The sequence below is a fragment of the Sorex araneus genome, chromosome 11 (assembly GCF_027595985.1).
Source record: "Sorex araneus isolate mSorAra2 chromosome 11, mSorAra2.pri, whole genome shotgun sequence".
Classification (NCBI taxonomy): domain Eukaryota; kingdom Metazoa; phylum Chordata; class Mammalia; order Eulipotyphla; family Soricidae; genus Sorex; species Sorex araneus.
In genome coordinates this window covers 25054217-25070806 of record NC_073312.1, presented here as the reverse complement: position 1 = coordinate 25070806, position 16590 = coordinate 25054217, and the positions used below count along the sequence as shown (strand labels likewise).

Below are 16590 nucleotides of genomic sequence, written 5' to 3'. Positions count from 1 at the left end.
GGAAAGTTTTTGTAGACATCCTTTTATACTCCCAAATCTGACCTCTGGATAGGGAATAAGAGTAAAAAGAAAAAGAGAGCTTACCCATGGAGTACAGATTGTCAAAGCTCTGGTGCATGCGAATAATCTCATAGTAGAGCTCATCATAGCTGCTAGGGGTAGGCAGGAAGGTGTCGCCGTATGTGATAAACATATTAAATAGGTTCACAATCTAAAAAAAACAAAAGCATCAGTCTATGAAGACCAGAAAGATTTGTTTGTTTTTGGGTTACAAAGTAGTTCTTCGAGCTTACTCCTAGCTCCATGCTCAGTACTCTCAGCAGTACTCAGAGGGGCTTTCCAGTGCCTGAGACTAAACTGAGGACAACTGGTGCAAGACAACTGCCTTATCTGTTGTACTATCTCTCTAGACGAAACCCAAGAGGTATGGTCAACTTGTATGAACTGTCAAATTTACAGGAATTTTATGAGCTGATGGTTAAACATGGCTATCATTCAACAGGGCGTGTAGAATATATGCTTTACTTTTATGACGTCTGGGGCCGGAGTGATAGCACAGCGGGTAAGCTGCTTGTCTTGCATACAGACAACCCAGCTTTGATCCCCAACATCCCATAAGATCCCCTGAGTCCCATCAGGAGTTATCCCTGAGCACAGAGCCAGGACTAACCCTTTCAACATTGACAGGTGTGCCCACCCCATCCCCCAAATTACACTTTTGTGAGGCCTGAATTCCATCCCCGACATTGCAAAGAAAAAAAAAGAGATTAATATTAGAAATTAAACATATATTAAATAAATTATATTAAAATAAAGATAAGGAGCCTCTGAACTACCTCTGATGCCATATAAGATCATTAACCTGCCATGATCCAGAAACTCATAAATAAATCTCAAAAGAGATCAGCAAACTGCAGAGATGTTTCTGGACCCCAAAGTCACCATCCAGTTAAAAATTTAACCTCAGTGTATCACTCCATCAAAATTTCAGAATTCCTGGGGCTGGAGCAATAGCACAGCGGGTAGAGTGTTTGCTTTGCACGTAGCCGACCCAGGTTCGATTCCAAGCATCCCATATGGTCCCCCCAAGCACCTCCAGGTGCAATTCCTGAGTGCATAAGCCAGGAGTAACCCTTGTGCATTGCTGGGTGTGACCCCAAAACAACAACAACAACAAAAAAAATTTAGAATTTCTCGAGCACACAGTTGCATTTGTAGCTACGCAACATCTCATACTCTACACTACTGACACACCAGGAGTAGCACACCACACTGAATGGAATGTAAAGTAGAAGGTAACTAACCTCGATTAAGAAAATATTAACACACAAGGTGTAATCTGTAACAATATGTTAGTAATCTCTTATACAAGGGCTTAATAGCTCCAGGGTAAAATACAATTCACATGCTTTCATCTAAGGGAATCTTTTTTGATCATTTTTAAAAGTTAATTATAACAAACAATAAAATAAGTGACTTAGGTCCTGCTACTGGGGCAGGCTTGGGTGGTAGCTGGGAAAACTAGAAATAATGGTAATGAGAAGGTGTAATGGTGGTGGGATTGGTGTTGGAATACTGAATGTAATAAATCATTGTGAGCAGCTTTATAAAAATTAAAAATAAATAAATAAGTAAAATAAAGGTAAAGGGCCGGGGCAATAGTACAGTGCGTTGGGCATTTGCCTTGCACATGATCAACCAGGGTTAGATCCCTGGCATCCTTTATGGTCCCCCAAGCACTACCAGGAGTGACTCCTGAGTACAGAGCCAGGAGTATCCCCTGAGCATTGCCAGGTGTGACCCAAAAAGCAAAAATAAAATAAAGGTAATATTTAAACTGATCACTCCTACATATATTCTACTTGTTACTCTTATTGTTCTTGAGATTATTTTATACCTGTTACAGTAACAACAAGTCTCACAATGGAGACGTTACTGGTGCCTGCTCGAGCATTCGATGGACAACGGGGCGACAGTGCTACAGTGCTACATTTATGAGGTGGAACTATCATAAAATGGTGTTCTAACTTCACATTTTCAATGATGGTATACTGATAGCTTGAAATTGACCATGATAAGTATGCTTTTACCATTTGAAATCAGCAATTCTACAATAGGGCTTTTTCCTCCAAATATAGTACACATTTACAAACACCCTAAGTAATATCCCGGGAAGATAGTCACAAGACAGAATTCCTTCCTTCAACTCCAAATAACCTTTTAGATATACAATGTACTACAATGTTCAGAAACCAAGTATGGCCATGACAAATTCATTCATCTTACCTAGAAGTAGAGACTTTTTTAAGCCTTTTGTTTGGGGTGGAGGCAGGAGTGGGGGGAGTAGGGGTAGAGGATTGGGTCACCACCCAGTGGTGCTCAGGGGTATTCCTGGCTCTGTATTCACGGATCAGTCCTGTCAGGCTTGGAAAATTATATGGGGTACCAGGATCAAACTCAAGTTGACCATGTATAAGATAAGTACCCTACCTGCCATTCTGTCTCTCCGGCTATTAAACGCTATTTTTTTAAAAGCTATTTTCCAAAGTAGAAATTACAGTAATAGAGTAAAATTTCAACAAGGATTGAGTCTCACTATACATACTATCTTATACCTGCCTCTGCAGTGTACTTTCAGGAAATACTCAAAACACTTTCAGGAATGAGAAAGTATCTGAGATACAGCAAAGATATAAGATTGGAGAGCACAAGTCTGCATATTCTGATCAAACAGGAAATAAAGACTTGGATCCTCCTGCAGGTTAATCCCCAAACCAACAGCTCTTATTCCAAACCGGCTCAGCCTCCCTTAGGTATGAATTCAGAGAAAAAAATACTTTTTTGCTACTCACCATAAGGGCCAAGGTAAAAATGTTGTGTTTGGCCAAAAGGACGGTCTCATTTGACATAAGGAACTTCAGCAAATTTATCAAAGCTTTGGAAAAGAAAGAGAGAGAGAGAAAAAAAAACATTTAAAACATAATCTATAAAGTTAAATGAATAATGAATACAATGAAAGTAGACTGGTTCTACAGTAAGTGAAATAGGGCTAAAATAAGTCAGGCTATCAAGGACTTTTATATGTGTGAGTATGTGTGTTGTGGGGGGTTGGGGTGGTACTGGATTATACCCATCAGTGCTCAGCAGTCCTTCGGTGATGCTTCAAAAGACCATGTGGGGGGCTGAAGCGACAGCGGCGAGTAGGGTGTTTGCCTTGCACGTGGCCGACCCGGGTTCAATTCCCAGCATCCCATATGGTCCCCTGAGCACCGCCAGGAGTAATTCCTGAGTGCAGAGCCAGGAGTAGCCCCTGAGCATCAACGGGTGTGACCCAAAAAAGAAAAAAAAAATACCATGTAGTGCTGGGGATTAAACCAGAATTGGCCGTATTCAAAGCAAGTGCATTAATCACTATATCTATAGCCTCCTACCAAGGACTTTTAAAACGGAAGTAAGGGGGGCTGGGATGTGATTCAAGTGGCAAGCTCATATGTTGCAAATGTAAGGCCTAGGTTCACACAGCACCACATGGTCTCCAGAGCTTTGGTGTGCCACCTTCCCCATATGTGTGCCACTGGGTAAGGGCCCTCAACTACAACCAAAAAAAAAAAGGGGGGGTGGGGACTAAAAAGCAAGCAAGAGAGGTACGTTTGGAGCACTGATCCTCCCAAACATGTGCCTGCTCATCTCCCAAAGGTTTTTAAAAATCAACTACTTTTTGCCACTTTTTAAATAGTAAGCTCAGAAATTTGACTATAAAACAGAAATCTTCATGTTCCAAATTTACTCCCACATGGCGATTTCCCCTTCAAATGTGCTCAATTTACAGGCAAAATTGAGCACCCCCCTCCTTCGCCCCTGGCATGTCATTAAGCTTTAGCTATGTATTATGTTTCAAACATCATTACCTGAAGGGATATAACTTAATCCTAACTGGTCACCAGTTTGCTAGCAGTAGCATAAAACCTACAGCTGGACTTTAGCTCTGAATGGGAGGCAAAAATAATGAGCTGCTTACTCTGGCCTCTATTAATGATGGCAATATTTACTGAAAAGGCCCCTATTTTGCCTGTCAATCTTTTTTTTTCTTTTGGTTTTTGGTTTCTGGGCCACATCTTGTAATGCTCTGGAATTACTCCTGTCTCTGCACAAGAATTACTCCTTGTGGTGCTTGGGGGACCATATGAGATGTGGGTGATTGGACCCAGGTCAGCCACATGCAAGGCAAATGTTCTACCTGCTGTATCAAGCCCCTCTGCCTGTCAAGCTTTAATGTGGGTGTGATTCCTAAAACCCAAGCAACCCAAGTAAAGAGACTATTAAGTTCCTACGTTAACAATGTAAGTATAAAAATATTTTTGTGGGGCTGGAGAGCCAGTACAGTGTGTAGGGTACTTGCCTTGCACAGTTGGTCCCAGGCACACATATGGGTTTCTGAGCCCCACCAGTAGAGATCCCTGAGCACCAGCAGGTGTGACCATCCCCCACTATACAACAAACTAAAAAACCAAAAAAATTATGGAGATATTTTTGCAGCTACCAGGAACCTTACTCTTTAACCCAGGACTGTGAACTAAGTGCTCATTCCATATCCATTTAGAATAATGCTCCTGTATTCAATTTCCTAGCTATAAAGGACTGATGATCTTGTCTTCCTTTCAGCCCTCATCCCCATACTTCACAGACATAAAACAGGCTTGACATGACCCTTTCTTTTCGAAGACCATATCTGCTTCTTTGCAATCAAAGAACTTCATTCTCACTCACTGTCTAACTTTGTGTGAAGTTTACCACTCTAAGTGAAGAGATGTAAGCTTTGGTGTGAAACAGCAGGGAATGACGAGTAGGAGTAGGACTCTGTAGACACCTGCTGCCTGCCACACGAACCCTCTCACTCTCAATCCCCTGAAAGCACAGGTACAGTAAAGGAAACAGCAGGCAACAAAAAGACATGAGTGTCTACATTCTCTAAAGCCTGTACTTTCCCCCAGAAATAGCAAAAATGCTTTGGATGAAGGAGGTAGGCACCATCGTTTATGAACTCTTCACCTCTGCCCTGACAACTTAAATTCCTGAGGTTTCATAATAGAAAGGCAAGTGATAGACAGCTGGCCCTTTTGATGCTGTTAGCAAGTGATCTGTATGACCAGACCAAAAAGAGGCTCTATGGGAGTCCATGCTTAGCTCCTACAAGGAGCACAGAGAAATGAGACTAGCGAAATTCACATAAAGATGATTAACCTCAGCCAAAGCCTCTCTCCTGAATGATCATCTTGCTGAGTTATTTAAGAGCTGCTCACTCCAACCCCTAACCTCAGAACTTACATAAGCCCTGATGGTGGATAAATCACCTGACAATCAGCCTCAGCCTCTATAAAGTCACAAGAGACAAGAAAAAATGGTGGGCAGGACAAGTGGCACTCTGCACAGCGGAACAGCTGGAGAGGACAAAGCAGCTTCTATGTACGGATGTCAAGGGTTTTTGTTCCCAGTACACGCAGCACAAAGATGCAGCCTCAGCGCTGGTTATGTGGTAATTAAGGAGTAAGAAATCCAGAAGAAAGAAGTGGGAGCAATGATTTATTGCTCCTCCGTTGGACTACAGCTAGTCTTCATCTCTGGGATTCAGAGCCAGGGATGACAAAGTGATAAATATGAGAGCAGGAAGAGAGCAATTCTGACACAGGCTAAGAGGTGACCTGTTTCCCAACTGCCACAGACATCACAGAGAAGGTGATACTGAGTGTTAGCCATATAAGTTACCTGCAGTCTGCTCCTGACTATTCAGTACATCCTCTCCCCTCCAAATTAAGCCAAGAATTTCTCACCCGAAAGCAATCATTTTCTAGACTGGAGTTTCTCAGTTGGGAGCCACATGACCATGCCCAGGATAGTCCAAGGAAGCTACAGGTAAAAATGTAAATAGAAGGGGGCTCTGCATAAGACTAGGGGGCTACCCGGCGACCATGAGCTTCAACAAGCATGACTCCAGTATGTGGGTATCAGGACTATTCTTTTGTTTTTGTGTTTTTGCTCTTTGGGTCACACCCGGTGATGCACAGGGGTTAACTCCTGGCTCTGCACTCAGGAACAACTCCTGGCGGTGCTCGGGGGATCATATAGGATGCTGGGAATTGAACCTGGGTCGGCCGCGTGCAAGGCAAATTACCTGCTGTGCTATTGCTCCAGCCCCCACACGACCTTTCTTGACATATAAACTGAACAATGGAAAATAAACGATCTAGCATCTGTCCCTGGACGGTAGGCTTGAATGGTGTTTGGAATATCCAAGCAAAATATAATGCCCAAAACTAGAGAGAGAGTATCTGAGCAATTGTCTGCCATAGAGGCAGGGTAAGGACTGGGATGGAAGTGGAGGGGATAATGGGGATACTAGTGATGGAAAGTTTGCACTGGTGAAAGGATGGGTGATCGATCATTGTATAGCTGAATATCAAACATGAAAACTTTGTAACTGTATCTCATGGTGGCTCAATAAAAAATTTAAAGAAAAAAAGAAAAAAAATACTAGGGGCTAACCAGTAGGACAAAGGGGACCAAAGAAAGAAAACAAGGTTGGACAGGGGGCACAGTCAGAAAAGAATATCAAAAACACTGCTCTAGAAGGAATTTAATAGGCAGCTAACACGAACAAAGCAACCTTAAAGTTGGTCCCACAAGCCTCTGACAAGATTACAATTCCCATCTAGAGGCAATGTCCTAAATATCTCATGAAATAGTGCTTTCCCTTCAACAGCTCCTGCCTCTGTACCTTTGTACTCATCCTATGAACCATTCAATGTCTTACAGCATTACATGCATTCTTCTGATATGACAGAATGGGTATCCTAAGTTTATCTGGCTTCAACATAGCAGACAAATATATGTATATACACACACACACACACACACACAAACACACATACACACACACATATATATATATCACTGTATCACTGTTATCCCGTTGTTCATTGATTTGATCAAGTGGGAGGCAGTAACTTCTCCATTTGTCCCTATTGCATGCTAATGTAGCCCGATGGCGTATTGGGGGCTCTTTCAGGGTCAGGGGAATGAGGACCGTTGTTACTGTTTTTCGCATATCAAGTATGCCATGAGCAGCTTGCCAGGCTCTGCCATGCAGGTGGGATACTCTCACTAGCTTGCTGGGCTCTTTGAGAGGGAGGAAGGAATCAAACCTGGGTCAGCCACGTGTAAGGCAAACACTCTACCCGCTGTGCTATGGTCCAGTCTCTCTCTCTCTATGTGTGTGTGTGTGTGTGTGTGTATGTATATATATGTATGTGTGTATGTATATATATACATATATGCATGTGTATATGTACACATACATATACTCTCTATATATGTATGTGTGTATGTATATATATACATACACACACACATACACACACATACATATATAGAGAGAGTGCTAAAAGGAACCATATAGGCAAGTAAATAAAATTCCCTCCATTTTGTTAAGGAATCTTACCCCCACCCTTCACCCCAACTAGCTAATGACCAGGCAGGACTAAAACCTATTCTCCCATTTAGTGATTTCTTTATGATTTCATTAAAATACACTTAAACAGGGCCAGAGAGAGAGCTCAAAGGGCTAATACTCATGTTTTGAAAGCAGGATACTTAGGTTCGATCTCCAGCACCACAGAGGTCCCCTGAGCACATAGCCAAGAGTCGTTCATGGTCACTACCAAGTGTGTCCCAAAAGCAAAAACAAAAACATGATTAAACACATATAGGTGCTAGATGGAGTTAAATGCTCAAAGGCAGAAAGCACACCTGGAAACAGTATGCTTACTCAGACAGGCCCACTGCTCTGCTACCAGCACTTTTATGGAGGCTAGCTTACAACTTCATCCATCTGTGCTGGTCTGTCCAGGTTATTTCCGCCCATTCTGGTACCCTTTTCTATGGGTTCTCATACACCTTTATTAGAATGCAGGTGAAATACTTTTCTACTCCTCACTCTCAACATTCAACAACAGTAACTTTTCTCGTCATAAGCCCCCTAAGCAGGCTGTCAATACTTCCATCTCACTCCTTTACTCTCCCCTCACACACCACTCCCTCCTCTTCTGTTTTCACTTGCTCTATTATTTATTAAAATACAAAAACAGGGGCTGGAGCGATAGCACAGTGGGTAGGGCGTTTGCCTTGCACGCGGCCGACCCGGGTTCTAATCCCAGCATCCCATATGGTCTCCTGAGCACCGCCAGGGGTAATTCCTGAGTGAAGAGCCAGGAGTAACCCCTGTGCATTGCCAGGTGTGACCCCAAAAAACCAAAATAATAATAATAATAATAAAATAAAATAAAATACAAAAACAGAGTCAAAGAAACCACTCAACAGGCAAAGCAGCAAGCTGGGGTTAAATCCCCCACTGAACATGGTCCTTCAAGCACAGCTGTGAGAAACCCCCTGAGCCATAGAGCCGGGAGTATCCCCTAAGCACTGTGGAGAACTCCCCCAAACAAACAAAAAAACAATTTTTTTTTCCCAATGCAACGGACACAGTAAATTTTATTGCTTACATAATGACATTCCCTGGACAAAGTGATGACGACGGAGACAATGACAACATTTAAACTCCTATCACAAACTGATCTGTTACAGACTTCCAGTGGTTTAACAAAGTGAATGTAAAATATATAAAGAACAAAAATACTCATATTTTTGCAACACAAAGCAATTACCTTTTTAAAAAAGTGTCTGTGGCAATTGAGTATTTATTTCTGGCAATAATTAGAAAACATGTAAACACACATACAACAAAAATCACACATTTGCCTATCCACCCCCAAAATCTGCGTGTGGGGATTACAGTGTAGAAGTATGCAAATATAAAAAAAAGCTAGTGCTCACAGGATTAACACTGGGAACTCCAGCCACCACCTCTGCCTCTCTGACAGGTTTCAGTCTAGGTTTCAACAAGCCTTCAGCGTCTGCAACACCATTTACTCTTCCTATTACTTCTACCTCAGCGGGCGCTCTTAAGTCTTTCATCCTTTCTGACATCTATTCCGGCAGCATCCACAGGATTTACTCTATATAATTTGGGTGAACCAGCAGCTACCACTACAACTGCATCAACAGGCCTTTCTTTAGGGGTGGCCTTACCTGGTCTGGGAAGTTCACTTTTCCAGAATACAAATGCGGCAACATCAGGACTTGAACAGAATGCGTTAGGATTGACTTTGGGAACTACAACTGCTACTTCATCTGCGGGCAATGAAGGCCTTGGTGGCATAGATTTTAGTAGCTCATCAGATAAAAAGAGTGATAAAATGGGAACAAGACCAGAGGATAGAAAAGCACTGAAGGATGAAAATCTACCTCCTCTCATCTGCCAGGACGTTGAAAATCTCCAGAAATTCGTGAAAAAACAATTTTTGAGACAAAATGGATGAAACTTAAGTTGATTATGCCATGTGAAATACTGAAGTGGAGGTGGAAGACAATTATTAGATGGTTTCAATCCTATGTAGAATATGAATTTCTAATGCAAACTGGGCAGAGACAACAAAACACTGAAACTGTGAAACATACAGCGGGAACAGAGGGAAAGGGGATGGAGGGAGGAATGAGCAGACAGATCTTTTGGATTTGGGGAACAATTATACACATATATGAAATTAAACACCTGAAATTCCATAATACTGTAAACCAATGACAAGTCAATGGAATCATTAAATCTTTAAAAATTAGGGCTGGAGCAATAGTACAGAGGATAGGGTGTTTGCACGCGGCCAACCCAGGTTCGATTCCCAGCATCCCATATGGTCCCCTGAGCACCGCCAGGAGTAATTCCTGAGTGCAAAGCCAGAAGTAACCCCTGTGCATCGCTGGGTGTGACCCAAAAAGAAAAAAAAATTAATAGGGCTGGAGTGACTATACGTAGTAGGAAGGGCACTTGCCTTACATGGCCAGCCTGGATTAGATTTCCAGCACCACAGTTTCTCCCTGAGCCACACCAATAATGATCCCTGTGCATAGAGCCACAGAAAGTCTCCTGAGCACCATCAGGTATGGTCCAAACACCAAGAAACAAAATCAAATGAAAACTAATAAAATTAAAAGAACAGTAGTCTAAAGAAGTAGCTTAGTGGCAGAGTGTACGCTTGCTGTGCATGAAGCCCTGTGTTTAATCCATGATAGAAAAGAAAAAAGAAAAAAGAAAAGCTCAGCATAGGAAATAACTCACCTAAAATTATTTCTACTGGGGGGGGCTGGAGCAATAGCACAGCGGGTAGGGCGTTTGCCTTGCACGCGGCCGACCCGGGTTCGATTCCCAGCATCCCATATGGTCCCCTGAGCACCGCCAGGGGTAATTCCTGAGTGCAGAGCCAGGAGCAACCCCTGTGCATCGCCGGGTGTGACCCAAAAAGCAAAAAAAAAAAAAAAAAAAAAATTATTTCTACTGGGGCTGGAGCGATAGCACAGCAGGTAGGACGTTTGCCTTGCACACAATCAACCCAGGTTCAATTCCCAGCATCCCATATGGACCCCTGAGCACTGCCAGGAATAATTTCTGAGCGCAAAGCCAGGAGTAACCCCTGTGCATCGCTGGGTGTGACCCAAAAAGAAAAAAAAAAGAATTATTTCTACTGCCCTTATTCAGAATTTCCTCCTTCAAAATTATATAGTGAGGCCAGCAAGACAGCTTAAAGGGCTGGAGTGCATGCTCTGCATGCCAAAGGCCTGGGTTGGATCCCAGCACTACACGATCTCCTAAACACTGAGCCAGAGAGTAGCCTGTGAGCAGTGCTGGATGTGGCTTCCAAACAAAACAGAATAGAACAAAAGTATATAGTGGACATGAATGTCATTAGAACATGGAATGTGATTGGGCCAAAGGGAAGCCAGGTCTCCTTTCCTTGGTGCAACATTAGAACTGAGACAAAAATGAAACTCATAGGTATAAACAATTAAAAAACAAGGCTTCTGCATAAACTGTTAATAGTATAGAGATTCAGACAGTGAAAGCCAAAGAAGACAATGCTTGATGTCAGGGCAGGTTCAAAGACAGTAGAAAAGAGGTACTCAAAACCTCAGTGCCAAAATTCAAGTAGACAGAGCTCATGCCGGCTGGCTCCTGGTTCACCTCCACTCTCCACACAGACACATTTTTAGAAAACTGCCCTTGATCTACTTGATGCCATCTGGGCACCTGACCAGTCAAACAGTTCCAATGACACAGAGAGAAGCAGCAATACACAGAGGGAAGAGTTACAATAACTATGAGAGATAAGGCGTTGTTGGTTTATGAACACAGCATGAATATAGTATTAACAAGTCATGTGTTTTTTAGAGTTCGATATCAAGTATAATACTTGCTGTAATTATTTTAAAAATAAGAGGAGCTGCCGCCATGATGTGATCCCGGGGGCTGCATGTGTGTGTGGCCTCTCCGCAGCTGCACGAGCATGACTCCAGACGCCAGCTAAATTTTTCGGCATGGGCAGCTCCTCGCAGAATGTCTCCAGACTGAGAACTAAGCCGCAGCCCCATGCCCACCCAGGAGGGGAAAGGTATTTCTCTCTCGCCTCTTCCTTGTGGGGGTGAAGGGTGTGGTGACCGCCATATTATGACGACCACAGATGGGGTTTACAAGCTTGCAATGATCCAATATCTGGAAGAAATCTCCCTGGACTTAGTTGCTAAAGTACAGAAATCGAAAACCTCGTATCTCTTCACAACAGATCTGACTCTAGTGGGGTACTCCTAACAATAATAGTGAGGTTTGTGTTGAAATATTGTAAGTAACGGGGCCGGAGCGATAGCACAGTGGGTAGGGCGTTTGCCTTGCATGCGGCCGACATGGGTTCAATCCCTGGCATCCCATATGGTCTCCCAAGCACCGCCAAGAGTAATTCCTGAGTGCAAAGCCAGGAGTAACCCCTGAGCATCGCTGGGTGTGACCCAAAAAGAAAAAAAAAATTGAATGTAACCAAAGTAAATAGAAAGTAAAATGATGAACATACATGTGCAGATGTTGTTTCGATTGTACTTTTTTGCCTCTCTGGGATATATTCCCAGCAGTGGTATTGCTGGGTCAAATGGGAATTCAATATCTAATTTTTTGAGAGTCGTCCAAATTGTTTTCCAGAAGGGCTGAACCAGTCGGCATTCCCACCAGCAGTGAAGAAGGGTCCCTTTCTCCCCACATCCTCTCCAACAGCGGTTGCTTTTGTTCTTTTGGATGTGTGCTAGTCTCTGTGGTGTGAGGTGGTATCTCAAAGTTGTTTTGATCTGCATCTCTCTGATGATTAGTGATGCAGAGCACTTTTTCATGTGCCTTTTGGCCATTCGTATTTCTTCCTTGGTAAAGTTTCTGTTCATTTCTTCGCCCCATTTTTTGATGGGGTTGGATGTTTTCTTCTTGTAGAGTTCAACCAGTGCTTTATATACCATTGATATCAACCCCTTATCTGATGGGTATTGTGTAAATATCCTTTCCCATTCTGTAGATTGTCTTTCTATTCTGGTCACTGTATCTTTTGCGGTGCAGAAGCTTTTTAGTTTAATGTAGTCCCATTTGTTGATCTCTGTTTCTACTAGATTGCTTAGTTCCATGTCATCTTTGAAGATACCTTTATCTTCAATATCGTGGGAGACTAACACCCAAGAACTGTAGAAATAAGTACCAGGAGGTTGACTCCATGGCTTCGAGGCTGGCCTCACGTTCCGGGGAAAGGTCAACTCAGAGAAGCGATCACCAACTACATTGTAGTCGAAGGCCATGTGGGGGAAGGGAGTTGCGGGCTGAATGAGGGCTAGAGACTGAGCACAGCGGCCACTCAACACCTTTATTGCAAACCACAACAGCTAATTAGAGAGAGAAAACAGAAGGGAATGCCTTGCCACAGTGGCAGGGTGGGGTGGGGGGGAGATGGGATTGGGGAGGGTGGGAGGGACACTGGGTTTACGGGTGGTGGAGAATGGGCACTGGTGAAGGGATGGGTTCCCAAACTTTGTATGAGGGAAGTATAAGCACAAAAGTGTATAAATCTGTAACTGTACCCTCACGGTGATTCTCTAATTAAAAATAAATAAATTAAAAAAAAAAAAAAGAAAGTAAAATGAAATTTATCGCTTTAATAAATTTCAAGGCGGGGGGCGGGTACGGGATGGGAGGTGTACTTTTTTTTTTTTTTGGTGGTGGGATATGGGCACTGGTGAAGGGATGGTTGTTTCAGCATTGTATAACTAAGACTTAAGCCTGAAAGCATTGTAATTTTCCACATGGTGATTAAAAAAAAAATTCTTAAAATAAATAAATAAATAAATAAATAAAAATAAAGATAAGAGGACATGATGTAGGGTCAATGCCACAGTACAGTGGGTAAAGTGCTTGCCTTGCATGTGTCACCATGATCGTGATAGTTGGAAATGATCACTCTGGACGAGAACTGAGTGCTGAAAGTAGGTAATGGATGTATATGACAACCTCTCAGTACCTGTATTGCAAATCATAATGCCCAAAAGGAAAGAAAGAGTGGGCGTGTGCGCTCACAAGAGAAAAAAGTGCCAGCCACAGAGACAGGTGCAGGGGGTGGGACAGGCGATGGGGTGGGTGGTGGAAGGGAAACTAGGGATACTGGTGGTTGGAAATGTACAGTGGTGAAGGGACAGGTGCTGGAACATTGTATGACTGAAACACAATCATGAACAACTTTGTAACTGTGTATTTTAGGGTGAGTCAATAATAAATAAATAAATAAAAACCAGAGTTAGGGAAAATAAAACCGAGAGATCAATGTGTTTACTTCCAGTCCTATAAATACTCCATTTTATTTTATTTTATTTATTTATTTATTTTTTTTTTTTGCAGAGTGGGGCATACTCAGTGATATGCAGGGCTTATTCCAGGCTCTGCAATCAGGAATTACTCCCAGTGCTGCCGAGGGGATTGTATGGGATGCTGGGAATCAAACCCAGGTTGGCTGCATGCAAGGTAAATGCCTTACCCACTGTATTCCTCTCTGTGCCCTTCATTTCAATATTCTGTCTGGCTGGAGCGATAGCACATCGGGTAGGGCGTTTGCCTTGCATCCGGCCGACCCGGGTTTAATTCCTCCGTCCCTCTCGGAGAGCCCAGCAAGCTACCGAGAGTATCCCACCCACACAGCAGAGCCTGGCAAGCTACCCGTGGCGTATTCAATATGCCAAAAACAGTAATAACAAGTCTCACAATGGAGATGTTACTGGTGCCTGCTCGAGCAAACTGATGAACAACGGAAGGACAGTGCTACAGTGCTTAGCATAACTGACTAGCAGCCATTGACATCAGAGTGCACCTCACTGAGTCCAGGACCAAGTCCAGGAAAAGGAAATGAGCTAAAAATTATACAGAGTCAATACAGTCATGGATCCTTGGGCAGAAAAGCAAATTCAAATTGAACTCTAGGAAGCAGTTAAAACCAGCTAATGCAGTTTTCAGAATTAGAATCCAAATTCACAGTCAATCAACAAAATTTTTATTTTTGTTATAAGTATAAATTTAAGTAATAACAACTATCTAGGAAATCCTTGGAAATGCTGAAGTTGATTCCTAATCTTTACTATCTCTACTAAAAGGATTCAAATACATGGAGAAAAATAATGAAATTTTATCAGTAAAATATTATAAGCATTAAATATTTAAATATTGCAGATTAAATATGTTTAAGTTTAAGGAAGGGAGTGTTCCACACACACACTTCCTTCTTTGTTGGGAAGCCTTTTCCACCAGGCACTTTGGAAACTTTATTTCTGGACTCTTTTTCAGGAACTACTAATTGGCTCCAGGTGCGGCCGCTCTTGACACAGTACTAGAGGCAACTGTCAATCTTATGCTTAGCTGTAGGCCCAAGCTCTTTTCCTTGGAGAATCTTGTACCTCAAATATGGCAGCAGCGTGCACTAGTACTGACTTCTTTGTACAGAGACATAAGCAGAATAAGGATAATGTACAGGTTCTGAAAAGCTGAGCCAGGAATGGTTAGTGATTAGTGATTCCCTGAGTCACAAGTGTATTCCCAGAGGCAGAGACAACCAATCTATTTCTTAAAGGGGAAGAATCAGTATCACCCACCTAAGAACCTCACTACCTTCTCACCTAATAAGGAATCTTATTTGCAGAGTTGTTCTAGTATTTGTACATCCTGCATAAGAAGGTCTTTCCTAGATGTCTTCCTATTCTGATTTGAATTCAAGGAGAAGGAAAAAAAAGGAGCAGCAAATTGTATTGTCATGTAGAAGAGAATGAAAAATAGATGTGGGAACTTCTCCAGGACTGAAATCTGTGCCCCACATTTAGGTAAACCAGGTGCATACATGAACAAGCCAACCATGTGAAGACACAATTAAGTAGTAGCTCAAATGCCAGCCTCAGAGAAGCAGAGAGGAGGCTTAATTACAAAACCAAGTGAATGACATTTAAATAAGATTAAAAACAGGAGGAAGACAGAGGGCCTCCAGCAGAGCACAAATAAATGTCTCCAAAGAATCTGGTCAGAGAGAGTTGACTGTTTGAATAGCTTTTAAATGCTGTGAAGGGAAAAAGAAAGCGAAGACAGCACTCAGCCAGACCCTGTTTGAAGGCCTGGCATAGAGCTACGATGAGATGCTACCAATCAAGTCAAAACACACTCATTAGAGAAATGGGTACTTTCACAATGACTGATAGAAGAGAAATTTGGGCATCACACTGTTTAGGAGAGAGGTAAAGGAACTCAAAGAATGAGCTACAAGTAGTACTAGTGTAATAAGCTAGTCCCTCCTCTCCCCCCCCCCACCCTGCCAAACAAGAGCCATTAACAACTCTATCAATTCTAACATCTCTGGACAAGATCACCAATTTTATTGTGTAAATGCCAACATAAGGAGCACTTAAAAGCCAATACAGACTAGAAGAATAATTAAAAATAAACTAGATAGTGTGTCAAAATGCAGGCATCTGTATAGCTGCAAATCCAAGCATCTACTGAAAGTGGCCAACACATAGATTTCCAAATTGATGTGGCCTACCACCATAAAAAGCACCCCCAAATGCACCCAAGGCTACTACCACTCCCTGGATCAGTCCAATCACGGGGAGGGAAGGGTGGTGAAAAGGTTCGGGGAGAATGGCCTAATGAATCAAATATAAAAACAAAATGGCTTTAGCTGTGGAGCTCATCAGTGTCCTTAGCAGAACAGAATACAAGTCAGTACATCTAGTTTGGGGATTCTGAGAGATGGTGGAATAGGAAGCACCAGAGATCTCTCTTCTGCACGTAGACACAATCTGTATGATGTAGCACTGTAGCACTGTCCTCCCATTGTTCATCGATTTGCTTGTGCGGGCACCAGTAACATCTCCATTGTGAGACTTGTTGCTGTTTTTGGCATATCGAATATGCCCCGAGTAGCTTATCTGGCTCTGCCGTGTGGGCAGGATACTACTCTTGGTAGCTTGCTGGGCTCTCCGAGAGGGGTGGAGGAATTGAACCTGGGTTAGCCACCGCATGCAAGGCAAACGCCATACCTGCTGTGCTCCAGCCCCTGTATGATGTAACTATCTTGGAACTTTGGGCTGTACTGATGG

The 16590-nt window shown here is 42.7% G+C and overlaps 1 protein-coding gene across 2 annotated transcripts in view; it reads right to left on the bottom strand.

The window, feature by feature from the left end:
* Positions 1–16590, bottom strand: part of ARMH3 (armadillo like helical domain containing 3) — a 200653-nt gene that overhangs the window by 91425 nt on the left and 92638 nt on the right. For both annotated transcript variants that reach the window (XR_008627069.1, XM_055119462.1), the window contains exons 21-22: positions 2853–2935; positions 85–211 (exon numbers count right to left, since the gene is read on the bottom strand). Coding sequence is in view for 1 of the 2 variants with exons in the window: in XM_055119462.1 (XP_054975437.1) it covers positions 85–211; positions 2853–2935 (210 nt within the window). In the remaining variant the exon portion in view is untranslated. The remainder of the gene's footprint in view (positions 1–84; positions 212–2852; positions 2936–16590) is intronic.